Genomic DNA, 11,922 nt, shown 5'->3' with positions numbered 1-11,922 from the left:
CGATGTGGCGTGCCCTCGGGTGTGCTTTGCAGTAAACGTGCACGATGCACTTTCGCATCCAGGGGCGCTAGAGTGGCAGACCGCGTGAATGACTTCGCTAAATGCGCATAGCCTATATGCAGCATGATTGCGGTGCTTAACACGAATAATGGAATGTGAGTGGAGTTCAAAGGGCGAGGGCATGGGCCTATCTGTGGATGTGGGCTGTTGTGGGGGCATGTTGGGGTAGGTGGGGCTAGAAGGAGACAGCCCTTCTGTATCCGTACTGAGCGTCTGGAGGGTTGCACTACAGCAATGTTACGGCTATAACGGAGGGCCATATTGGGGCAAAAACGGCACCAAACGGACGCCCGCTAACTTGCTCGTCATGGGTCTGCCACTCTTCCATTCTTGCTGTTTCTGGAGAACTGACCGTGTGAATGGAACATTTTGTCTATGCTTCAAGTAAATGCTGTGAGAACGCACGGGCAGTCCGAAACCGTGACCGTTCGATTGAAAGTGCAGGTCCGTTTAACAGCCACCTGCACCATTTCCAGCACTTAATTCTTACGAGTACTGCGTTCGCAGGCCCGGTGACTACTAGGCATCTACCTGGCTCGAACTACAATAGCACCTGGTCAAGGCGGTTTCCTAACAGACGGATTCTCGCATTCACCAAGAGAGATACATTCAGTGCAACTATGTCATCTAGCGAGTAATAGGCGTGCCCAGCTGCGCGGGCGTCGGGCGTGATGGCACCTCGGTCTCCTGGACCAGAGAAAATTGCGAGGCTCCCACGACTCGATGAGGCTCTTAAGGTAAGACTGTCATATTCATCAACATGATGCAGCGAGGCCTGGTACTGCACAGCCGCCGGCTGACGGCACCTGAATATTCAACATTTGTCACGCGCGCACATGTCGCCACCAAGCCTCCACCGTAGCTTGAAATCCTAAGCAGAATTGTTGCATGCGAAGTTATCGCGCTCCATTTGCGGCAGGCGGTGCTGGGGCTTGGGAAATGCCGCAGGGGGCGCCCCAAAACCAGGGTTTCCACGCACCCCGGCTTCCTCCACCTTGGGCTAGGCCCTGGGGCGAGCCACTGTGCAACACGGAACACGACATCCTTGGCAGTCCTTCAATAGCTTCCGTCTTCAATCCTTACCCTGTGACTGTTCCGAAACGGCCCTGAGCACTCCTGCAACGTGCCTCCTGCCACCACGCACGGCACGCTGCGCTCTGTCTGCAGGCCAAGGCCACACGCAGCTGCGAGACGTCCAACATCCGCGGCTGGCTGCACACGCACCGCATGATCGGAACTGTGGATGAGCTGCATCCGGCAGTCGAGCGCCTCATTGCCAAGTGGTGCGCGGCCTTCTGTTTGTCTGTCTTGGCGGCGGCGGCGGCAACGCACGCCACGTGCACATATCCGCACGTGGAGGCTGTGTGACGACCTCGGGTTGATGGATCCCCTGCGAGCCACGTCACCTGAATGACCACGTCCACTCTCGACCTGGTGCCGCAGGTTCGAGCTGGTGGATGACGACGGGTCGGGGACCCTCAGCAGGAGTGAGCTCTTTGAGGCGCTCAAGGTGAGTGCGGGAGATGGCATGACACGGCATGTGTGTGTGTGTGTGCTGCACACGCATGGCAGCGCGCGACAGGAAGCACATGCATGGCAATGCCGTGTGCGTGTAAGGGTGGCACGAGGTGTGTGCGTCCCCCGCGCGGGGCCACTTATTTGTTGTGCGCCGTGCGGCGTCTTCACCCACCCATACGTACACTGCATGCGGCATGCGTGTGGCACCTGCTGTGTGTGGCTAGCACGCGGCACGCGTACTTTGCACGGTGTGAGGTGCACGGGCCTCTTCACCTCTTATCTGTGGTGCTGCCGCACGCACGTCGTCCCTGCAGGCGGCGCAGGTGCCATGCGATGACGCCACCATCACGAGCCTCATTGACCTGATGGACATCAACAAGGACGGCCTGATCGGCTGGGATGAGTTTGAGGTGCGCTGCTTGCTTGGGTTTGAGTGGGCGTGAAGGCTTGAGTCTTGGCTTGAACGGGCATATAATTGAGTGCATGCGCTGGTTGAGTGGGCGAACTGCTTGGTAGAGCCTCTGCCTCAGCCTGACGGATCTGGAATGATGTCATTGCAGCGTCGGGGCATCCTCCTGTCGGTGCAGCGAAGGCGCATCCTCCTGCGCGCGGCTGAACTTAGACAATGGGGCACTTTGAGACAGTGCAGCATGCGTACAGCCCACTAGCGTGCGGATGGCTGCTGGGCCAGCAGCCCCATCTGCCCCCCACCCACCCCACCCACGATGCCCATACTGTGCCGGGTGTCACGGGCCTTCACAGATGTTCTTCACAGAGGAGTTCGTGCTGGGCAAGAACTTGACCGGCGGCGAGTACCTGTTGCCCACTGGTATGGCGCTGCCGTTCGGGGCCATGGTGGACAAGCTCAGCCGCGACCGACTCATGCAGGAGATCATGACGGTGAGGGGGGAGGGGGGAGGGCGGCAGTGGGTTGGGTTGGCCTGGGTTGCGATGTGCTAGGGGCGCGCAGGGCTCAGGGTTGTGGGGCAAGCGATGGTCGCAGGATCACTTTCCCCGACGGCGCCGCCGCAAGGCACAAAGCAGCGCTAACGATGGACACACGCACGCACACACTCCTTCATAATCGTGTGCGCACACGCACTCCAGCACCTGACTTCCAATGCTGACTGGAGCTTCCTCCTCCTCCCGCCGCTCACACACCCCGGCCGCAGCCTGGATCCAACCGAAACCGCTGGGCCGACGTGGCTCGGGACCCGGAAGCGCTGTCCGCCGCCATGTCCGCCATCCGCAAGGCGCGTGAGGTGGCCAATGCCGCACACGACGCGATGTCCGGCACACAGGTATGCACGTGCGTGGCGAGATGGATCAGGGGTGTGCAGCCGCCTCGTCCAGCCACACACATCTGTGCTTCGTCCCAACTGCACGAGTGCCCCATGACCGATGCCCCCTGCCCCCTGCCCCCTGCCCCCCTGCGCCCCACCAACACCAATAGGCCAGCCAGGCCCAGCCGCTCACACCGCGCAAAGCACTGACCCAGGCCATGCTAGAAGAGATCTCAGCAGAGAAGCGAAAGAGCGAGGCGGTGATGGCGGCGGCGGCGGCCGCCGCAGCCGCCGCGGCGGCCGCCGCATCACCGCCGCGTGCCGACCGCAGCAGCCGCAGCAGCACACCTGTGCCCATGGGCCGGACAGAGTCGTTGGGCGGCATGCGCAGCAGCAGCAGGAGTGGCACGCCCACTGCCATGACGCCTCTGCCGCCCGGCCTGACTGCGGCGGCGGCGGCTCCAGGCGCCGTCCGGCTCCGAGTGAGTGACCACTCTAAAGCTAGGCCTACGTGCCCTTGCACTTGAAAACGATGGTGGCGTGGGATGGACGCCGCCGGCAAGATACCGACCCTGTAGTTCCACTGAATCTTCTCTTGATATGCGTGTGTGTGTATGTGTGTGTGCATGTGTGTGCACACAGGCGCCCCCTGGTGACCAGGGCCAGGAACTGCTGCGGCGCACGCTGTCGCTCTCGCAGCCATCCCTGAATCGCACACAGCCCCTGGAGCAGACTCCCTCGCAGCCACACAACACTTTCTTCGGCTCTGGCGGCGGCGGCGGCGGTGTCTCACCACCAGCAGGCATGCAGTGGCAGTCGTCCCACTCATCCAGCCGCCGCAGGGCCTCGTCCAGTCCCTTCACACCACAGTCAGGAGCAGGCACGGCAGGTGTGGCGCCCGCACACGCACGCTGCGGCACACCTACGCCACCAACCCATGGGAGCTCGGAAAGCCAACAGCGGCTGCCGCAGCAGCAGCTTCTGCGTGTGGGTCAGGCGGAGGTGGAGGTGGAGGTGGAGGACGCGCAGCGGGCGCTGCTTCGTATGCAGCTGCGTGCGCACAGCTGCACGGAGCTGCTTCCCTCGCAACAGCCGCATCATGGCCGTGCGCAGCCGCTCTCACCCAGCTCGCACTCTCAACCGCAGCAACCGTCGCAGCCTGGACAGGTGCCCCTGTCTCCGCAGCCGCAGCCGCCACAACTGCCACCCAAGCTGGGCTTTGTGTCAGCCTCCGCCTCCGCCGCAGCAGGGCCCGGCAGCTGCTACAGCCCCGGGTCTGTCCGCGCCGGCCGAGCCCTCAGCAGTAGCACCACTGGCTTGTGCACCGGTATGACAGCAGTGGCGCCCACCAGCCCTGGACCCGCATCCAGCGCAGACCCTGCTGGGCTGTCGCCGCCGCCTCGGGTGCTGCTGCCGCCGTCCCCTGGCGCCGCTCGCGGCGCCACGTCCCCTGGGCCAGGTGCCAGCACCGCGTTTGCCGGACACGAGGGCCCAGCGGCGGTCCCCCGACAACCAGACCCGCGGTTGGACCCGCCGCAGCAGTCGCTTGACTCGGCCTCCTCGCTCGTCCTCGGCGACCTACCGCTGATACCCATCTGGTGGGACTCGGTCGAATTCCCGGCACAGGACAAATCAGGCGCCGGAATCCGGGCCGGGTGCGCCACAGCGCCGCCGACGGCGTTGCGGCGGCCGCCGCCGCCACCGCTGCAGCTGGGGTCGCCGACAGGCGCGCCGCCCGTGTTGGGCCCGCCGCCTGTGGTCTCCAGGACTGGGCGGCGACGGTCCGTTGTAGACGCGCCCAGTCCTTTGGGCCGTGCATCTGGAGGCGACCTGCCGAGCCCGGTCACACGCTTGCTCCAGCGCACCGGCTCGGAGCAGTCCGGGGCCGGAAGCAGCACCACGCACGGCGGCAGCGGAGGCGGCAGCAGCACCGGGAGGTTTCAGGGTGGGCTCAGCAGCCCCGTCCTTGGCGCCAGTGCCCGTGCTGCTGCCAGTGGCGGAACAAGCCCCGGTGCGCCGCCGCTGAGCCCAACGCCCTCGCCGAGCGCAGCGGCTCAGGCAATCGGTGGCGGTCGGCCACACATCATGTCCCCGACCTTCGCCTCCGCCAACCACCGCCGCATACCGCATCGCACGCGGAGCGTGGTTGGACAGATGGCGGAGAGGATTACGGAGGAGCGTAAGGCAGCAGCAGCGGCAGCAGCAGCAGCGGCAGTACTGCAGCCGTCCGTAGCCGATGTTGCGGCGGCAGTAACCGCCGCAGCGACGCGCGGCTACAGCCAGCAACACCAGTCAGGCGCAGCTGACGGCGCTACAGCCAGCGGCGCGCCCGGCCCGTGGTGCTACAGCAGCCCGGACCGGAGCCGCAGTAGCCTGGGTGGCACGGGGTCGCAGTTCGGTATGGGCGGCGCAGGCACTGGCGTGGGCCTCAGCTCGGGCGCAGCAGGTGGGGCAGCAATGGGAATCTCGTGTTGCAGCGACGGCGGCAATCGCAGCGCCGCCGGCAGCCCTCAGACCTTCATCGCCCCGCCTTTGATGCCGCCGTCTGCGGCTGCAGCAGCTGCCGCCGCTGCGGCCCCCACCGCCGTGCCGGAGCTTTTGCACCACATGCTGCATACGCGCTCCGCCGTCTTAGGCCAGCAGCTGCCAGCGGGTGCGGGGGCGTGCGAGTCCGCCAACTCAATGTCTGACTGGCACGAGTATTCGGAGCCCGCAGCGGAGCGCCGCGAGCACCTACTCCACAATACTGCTGACGCCGGCAGCGCAGGGGCTGAATCAAGTGATGACGATGCTGGGCTAGCTGGGCTGTCCTCGGACTATCTCTACCCCCGCAGCAGCCTGCGCCGCCAGCAGCCGCTGCAACACACACCGCAGCAGCTACAGCCACTGCTGCAGGCATCACAGTCGTCGCGGTCGTTCAGGGCGGAACAGCAGCAGTTGCAGCCGCAGCAGCTACAGCCACAGCGGTTGCAGCCGCAGCAGCTACAGCCGCAGTCGGCTAGCAGCCCCAATCAGCCCCGCGCACCCGTGGTGCCGAAACTGCGGCTGCCCGCCAGCACCGCCGCTTCTCCCCAGCAGACACTCACCCATGCCGCCTCGGCGGCGTCGCTAGGCAATGGCTCTTTTAGCGATGACAACCGCGGCCGCCTGATGGTGGTCAACGACGTGGTCGCACAGATTGTGGAGCAGCACGATGCGGCCACAGCCGCCGCCGCCGCGGCGGCGGCGAAGCTGGCCCCCACACGGCTGACCTACAGCGGCAGCGCCGCCAAAGCTTTGCCCGTGCTGACTGACGCCGACGGCATGAACGGCTACCTGGAGGAACTGCTACTGCCGCCTGCACACACAGGGGCGGCGCAGCTGCAGCAGCGGCGGCGCACAACGCCGCTGAGGCTGGCCACCCTACCGCCGCCGCCCTCGCCACCGGACACGGCACGCACACGCGGCCTCAAGGCAACGGTGGCAACCGCGATGGCCACGATGGCCGCAGCGGCGGCGCTGGAGGAGCAGTGGAGTGAGGAGGCGCAGCGCGGAGGGGAAGGCGGGAGTTGTAGGGATGCAGGGCCGGGAGCGGGGAGGGGGAGCCAGCAGCAGTCACGCAGTGCCTCGGTTCAGGGGCTGGGGCAGGGACAGCAGGGGCAGGGGCCGCTGGGGGGCGAGGCGTCGCGGCTGCGGCTGCCGGAGGCGCTTGTGCGGGAGGTGGTGTCGAGGGGGAGGGGTAGGAGCTAGTGCTGGCTGAGAGGTGGAAGGGGCATTAACTTGCTGCAGTATATTTGGCTGGACGACTGCAGCATGAAGCATTAATGCGATGCGTGCTGCTGAGTGCTGACAAAGCTACCGAGGCTGTGTTATGGCCAGGTTAAAAGAAGTTCTGTACATCTCGTCGTTCCTGGGGTATAACCATTTGTTCGAGCCCTGCCTGTCTCACTGAGGACTCGCGTCTCATCCTTTCAACACAGGCGGCGCTGCCTTCACGGAACACACACAAAGCAAACGTCCACACGAATCACTGGTGTCCAGACCGACAGTCAACCCGTATCAAACCGCAATACACTGTAGGTCTCGATCTTCCAACTCCGCAACCAATCTCGCGCTAATCTCCAGCCCATCACGTAAATAACCCCAAACGTCAGGCACCACAACCACCACACAACAATCTCAGCTCAACCACCAACAACAGCCCGCGCCAGTCGCCATCGCCATCCCGCTCACGGCCCCGCCGCCGCCTCCACCACCGCACCCGCCCGCCGGGCAATGCGCACAAACACGCTTTCCAATGTGGCGCTTGACACCGCCCAGTCCACAAGCGCCAGAGCGCCCACGCCGCCGTCATCTCCCGCCTGACCGCTCCGCCCGCTGCCGCCCGCCGCCTCCCCACCCCCACTGAGGCTGGTCCCCACATCGCTACCTCCCGCTGACCCGGCCGCCGCCTCCGAACCCAAACTGCCGCTCCCCGCAGCACTCGTGCCGGGGCTGCCCTGAGGCCGCAGCTGCTGCAGCTGGCGGTAGCCGATGCTCGCTGCGCAAGCCCCCGAACGTGTATGGTGGAGGGGAGCCGACTCGTCATGCACGTCTGCATCCTGCACCTCTGCCGCTGCAGCCCTAATGGTGCTGCTTCTGCTTGAAGCGCCAGTTGCCGCCAAGCCGCCGCCACCGCTGCTCCCGCAGCCGCTGCGGCCACCACCACCGCTGCTGCTGCTGCCAGCTCGGCCCTCCGCCATAGCTCGGGACATGGTCGCAAACAGGCCGGCCAGGCTGATGCCACCACCCACGCCTCCGATGGCGCCGCCCGCACTTGTCCCGCTGCCTCCTCCTGCTCCTCCTCCTGCTCCTCCTCCTCCTCCTCCTCCTCCTCCTCCACCTCCTCCTCCTCCTCCTCCGCCACCGCCGCCACCGCCGCCACGCGGCACTTCGTACCTGTGGCAGCCGTTCAGGCAGTACACCTGCAGCGGCGGCAGATGTGGGCGGAGGAGGGTAAGCAAGTGACGTACAAAAATATGTACGGTACACACACACAAACGCACACCCGAAATATGGCGAGGCTGCTCTCCAAGGTGTGACGCAGTCAGCAGCACATACCAGCACCCACACCTGTTTGGCTTGGGGGCTGATGCAGCTGCGAACAAACTCCGCCGCCGCCTCGTCCGCCACGCGCCGCTCCTCAGCGCACACCAGGCCGGGAGCCACCGTCAGACTGCGCAGGCGGTGTGTTGTGTGTGTGTGTGTATGTGTGTGTGTGTGTATGTGTGTGTTAAGAAAGCACAGGGGCGGCGCGCGCATGTGTGCATGCACACGTGTGTACGACGGCACCGGCGGAGGCGCTGCTCCAGTGCATCCCAGTGACCGCAGTATAGGAGCTATACAGCCACTTCCCGCACCGCCATCCCCCACAGCCCCCCACACCCCCCCAGCAACATCCGCATGCCACGCCTCTCCCACAACCCCCCGCCCCCCCCCACACACACAACCACACCCCAGACCTCCCAGACCTCCCAGCATGCCGCGCCCGCCATCCACGCGCGCCTCGCCCCCGCACCTGAGCAGCAGGTAGGAGGAGTACCTGTCCAGCAGCTGCTGCGGGCTGCCCAGCGCCCTCAGGCGGCCGCCCACCACCACCCCCAGCCGGTCGCACAGCGCCTCAGCCTCCTCCATGGAGTGCGTGGTCAGCACCACCGCACACCGGGCCTTGGCGCGCAGCACCGCCTGTGTGACCGTGTGTGCGTGTTGAGTACAAGGAAAACAACGCGCAAACACAATGTACGCGATGCAGCAAATTTGACATGGCGCCGCTGGTGCCCTCCGCTGAGGTGCACGCAGGTGTGTGCGTGTGTGAGTGTGTATGTGTGTATGTGTATGTGTGTGTTTGTCAGGTGATCGTGGGAGAGGTGATGGTGGTGGTGGTGGACAACAGCTGTGTCGCTGTGCAGCAGCTCCCCGCCCCGCGCGGCTCCACCCCTCCGCAACCACCCTCACCACCCGCCCCCACCACCCGCCCCCACCTGCCACAGCAGCCGACGCGATGCCGGGTCCAGTCCCGTGGAGGGCTCATCCAGGTACAGCACCGCCGGCGACCCCACCTGGCGGGCGCGAGACGGGGGAGGAGGCGAGAGAAAGGGAAACACCGGGTGAATGATGGGGGAAGGTGAGCGTACGGCCCACGCAAACCAGCACAGATCCGATTGTTTCGGGAACACAAACTTTACCCGGCGTCACCCTTGCGGTCCACGCACACAACTACACCACCCCACCACCCGACCCCATCACACTACCCCACCCACCAGCGCGCACACCACGCTCAGCCGCCGCTGCATGCCGCCGCTGTAGCCGCCCGCGGCCCGGTCCGCCACCTCGCCGTCGCCCAGCCCCGCCTCACACAGCGCCGAGGACACCGCCGCCTCCAGCGCCGCGCCGCGCAGACCCTGTGTGCGTGTGCATGTAGGAAGGGGAACAACACGAGTCTGTGCATGCGCGCGCATGCAAAGGAAAAGCGGAATGAAGCAAACCTGCTTTGTGTCTACGTGCGAAGCAGGTGGGGAGGGGAACGGTGGGAGGCAAGCAGGGCGCGGAGGCAGAGGCAACACAGACAGGCGCCAACAGGCGCACATTTGCGCAGGTGGCCGCATGCTACGCTTGGGAGGACCCTCAACCCCCACGCTCCCGTTCTCCACATGAACGGCTGCACCCCTCTCTCGCCCCACCTTGATGCGGCCGAAGAGGCGCACGTGCTCCCGGCCCGTGAGGCTGGGCCACAGCACGTCATGCTGCGGACAGATGCCCACGCGCCGGGCCACCTGCTTGTACACACACACACACACACACACACACACACACACACACACAAGTACAGTAGCACCGCAGCAGGAGTAGCGGGGGTTCAAGGCATGGGCAGATGATGGCAATGCTAGCAGTGACGATCGTGAGTTGGAGAGGCGTTGTGGGGCGCAATGCACCAGCAGCCCAGCCCAGCTGCACCTCGCTGCCTGCGTGCGTCATACCACACATGCCTTGCCCGACCTTGCAAACTCACGTTCCCACCCATCATGCCGTCTGTGGCCACCCCGTCCCTGCACCCCCACACCCCCCCCGCACCTGCTCCGGCGCCGTGGCCAGCTCCAGTCCACACACGTGCACCGACCCGCCACTCGGCTCCAACATGCCTGCCGGGGAGCAGCAGCAGCAGCGGCAGCAGGGGCAGGGGCAGGGGCAGCACCACTGACGGCAGGCCTCAACACAGCCAGCTCCTGCACGCCGCTGCCGCCCGCTGGTCCACAATACGCCAAAGCACGCCACCCACATCTACAGGTACAGTCTCAGCCCGACTTCACGTCTCCCTGTTCGCCCTAAGGAACGCCCCACCAACCCATCCCGCCGTGCCCCTGTTGCTCCGCCCCTTCCCTACTCTCCTCCCCCCTCCGCTCCTCCCCTGCCGCCCCGCCCCACCCTGCATGATGCGCAGTGTGGTGGTCTTGCCGGCGCCGTTGGGCCCCAGCAGCCCCAGCGTCTCGCGCCCGCCCACCGCCAGGCTCAGACCACACACAGCCACGTGCGGCGCCGCGGTCAGGACCTGGTGGAAGGGGAGGTGGTGGGAGGTGGTGGGGAGGTGGGTTGTAGATACCAGCCGAACCCAGTGCAAAAGAGCGAGGAGGAGAGGGGGTGGGGGAGGTGGGGAGGGCAGGTTGGGGTGATGCGGGTAGGGTGGTGGTGAGGGGGCGGGTAGGGAAGTGGGTGCAAGCAGAGGGCGGCAGGGGGAGGAAGCCGCAGGCGTGCATAAGCATGGGCAAAGGTGTGTCCACGTGAACGAGGACGGGGGCAAGTTGTAGCCCAACCCAGCGGCAGGGTGTGTCCCAGCATGTGGACTCACCCCCCGGCCTGGGAACACCTTGGACACGTTGCGAAGCAGCAGCGCCGGCGCCCCGCCGCCCGCCACCTCTTCCGCCCCAAGCCGGCGCTCAGCCACACCGGGGACCCCACCCCCTGGCGCTGCCGCCGCCGCCGCCGTCCCTGCTGTTGCTGCCGCCGCCGCCGCCGTGGTGGCGCCCCGCAGCTTGCTCCAGACCCAGCCGCCGTCCCTGCTGCTGGCGAAGCCCGTTGGCAATGGTGTCGTAGCCGTGGTTGGTGATACCGTGGCCGCTGGTGTGGGTGTTGTGGCTGTGGCTGTGGCGGCCTCGGTCGCCGTCATGGCCGCCCACAGCTGATTCACACGCCGGCGCTCCTCCCGCACATCCTCCTCCTCCTGCTCCTCCTGCTCCTCCTGCCCATCTTGCCCCTCTTCCTGCTTCTGTTCTTGTGATTGCCCCTCCTGCCCCTGGTGCCGGCCCGCCTGCTTTCCTAGAGTCGCCTCCCTTTGCTTCTGCAGCACCTCCTGATCCGCCGCCGCCGACGCCGGCAACTCCAGAGACGCCGGCGACGCAGCGGCTCTCGGGCTTGCGACCGCGGCCCCCAACTGACTCGCTCCGCCTTCCGGTCCCGCTGGCGCCAGGCCTCGACCCGCGTCCTGCGCTGGTCCCTCCGCCGCTGCCGGTCCCGCTACTGGGACTGAGCCAGTCAGCGGCGGCGGCAGGCGGCCGGCCGCTCCCCGCCGCCACCTGTGCTGCAGCTGCTGCTGGCGCCGGCGCCACCGCTCACGGGCGCCGCCCCACCACCTGCGGCGGGCACGAAAGTAGCACCACCGTCACAGTCAGCGGCACCACAGTCAGCGGCGCGCCTCGCGCCACCAACCAACGGCACAACCCCTGACCTTCTATCCGCCACCCGTCCTGTCCCCACCTCCCCCTCCGTCTCCACCTCCGCCTCAACGTCCACACCTCTACGCCCCCCAAGACCCCTTGTCCCACACTAGCAGCACCACCACCACTCACGCGCGCCACCTCGCCGCCGCCGCCGCCGGCCCGAACCAGTCCCAGCCACGCGGCTCGTCCGGCCCCAGTCGCGCCCCCAGGAAGAAGAAGGGGTGCAGGCGCACGCCCAGGTCGTCAGGCCCGAACACCTGTGTGTGAATGTGTGTGTGTGTGTGTGTGTGTGTGTGTGTGTGTGTGTGTGTGTGGTGGTGGTGGGGAGGGGG

At 66.2% G+C, this 11,922-nt stretch overlaps 2 protein-coding genes across 2 annotated transcripts in view; one reads left to right on the top strand and one right to left on the bottom strand.

Annotated features, from left to right (window-relative positions):
* Positions 1 to 422: 422 nt before the first annotated feature.
* Positions 423 to 6,738, top strand: CHLRE_02g077976v5 (uncharacterized protein). Its single transcript, XM_043059180.1, has 8 exons — positions 423 to 797; positions 1,228 to 1,343; positions 1,504 to 1,570; positions 1,893 to 1,988; positions 2,341 to 2,478; positions 2,751 to 2,879; positions 3,032 to 3,343; positions 3,504 to 6,738. The coding sequence occupies exons 1-8, from the start codon at positions 732 to 734 to the stop codon at positions 6,588 to 6,590; spliced, it is 4,011 nt and encodes a 1,336-aa protein (XP_042926814.1). The 5' UTR covers positions 423 to 731; the 3' UTR covers positions 6,591 to 6,738.
* Positions 6,739 to 6,740: 2 nt separating this feature from the next.
* CHLRE_02g077951v5 (uncharacterized protein) overlaps positions 6,741 to 11,922 on the bottom strand; it is a 13,872-nt gene continuing 8,690 nt past the window's right edge. The window contains exons 15-24 of the mRNA XM_043059179.1: positions 11,720 to 11,847; positions 10,723 to 11,503; positions 10,302 to 10,425; positions 9,951 to 10,018; positions 9,560 to 9,652; positions 9,140 to 9,280; positions 8,861 to 8,938; positions 8,398 to 8,564; positions 7,953 to 8,055; positions 6,741 to 7,804 (exon numbers count right to left, since the gene is read on the bottom strand). Of these exons, the coding sequence (XP_042926813.1) occupies positions 7,070 to 7,804; positions 7,953 to 8,055; positions 8,398 to 8,564; positions 8,861 to 8,938; positions 9,140 to 9,280; positions 9,560 to 9,652; positions 9,951 to 10,018; positions 10,302 to 10,425; positions 10,723 to 11,503; positions 11,720 to 11,847 (2,418 nt within the window). The 3' untranslated portion in view covers positions 6,741 to 7,069. The remainder of the gene's footprint in view (positions 7,805 to 7,952; positions 8,056 to 8,397; positions 8,565 to 8,860; positions 8,939 to 9,139; positions 9,281 to 9,559; positions 9,653 to 9,950; positions 10,019 to 10,301; positions 10,426 to 10,722; positions 11,504 to 11,719; positions 11,848 to 11,922) is intronic.

Source organism: Chlamydomonas reinhardtii, chromosome 2 (assembly GCF_000002595.2).
Source record: "Chlamydomonas reinhardtii strain CC-503 cw92 mt+ chromosome 2, whole genome shotgun sequence".
NCBI lineage: Eukaryota > Viridiplantae > Chlorophyta > Chlorophyceae > Chlamydomonadales > Chlamydomonadaceae > Chlamydomonas > Chlamydomonas reinhardtii.
Note: the sequence above shows the minus strand (reverse complement) of the source record. Positions and strands in the feature narration are given on the sequence as shown.

Coding starts and splice junctions, on each gene's coding strand:
- CHLRE_02g077976v5 (XM_043059180.1), top strand. CDS start 732: ATGGCACCTCGGTCTCCTGGACCAGAGAAAATTGCGAGGCTCCCACGA. Junction 1,344..1,503: donor GAGCGCCTCATTGCCAAGTG/GTGCGCGGCCTT, acceptor CTGGTGCCGCAG/GTTCGAGCTGGTGGATGACG. Junction 1,571..1,892: donor AGCTCTTTGAGGCGCTCAAG/GTGAGTGCGGGA, acceptor TCGTCCCTGCAG/GCGGCGCAGGTGCCATGCGA.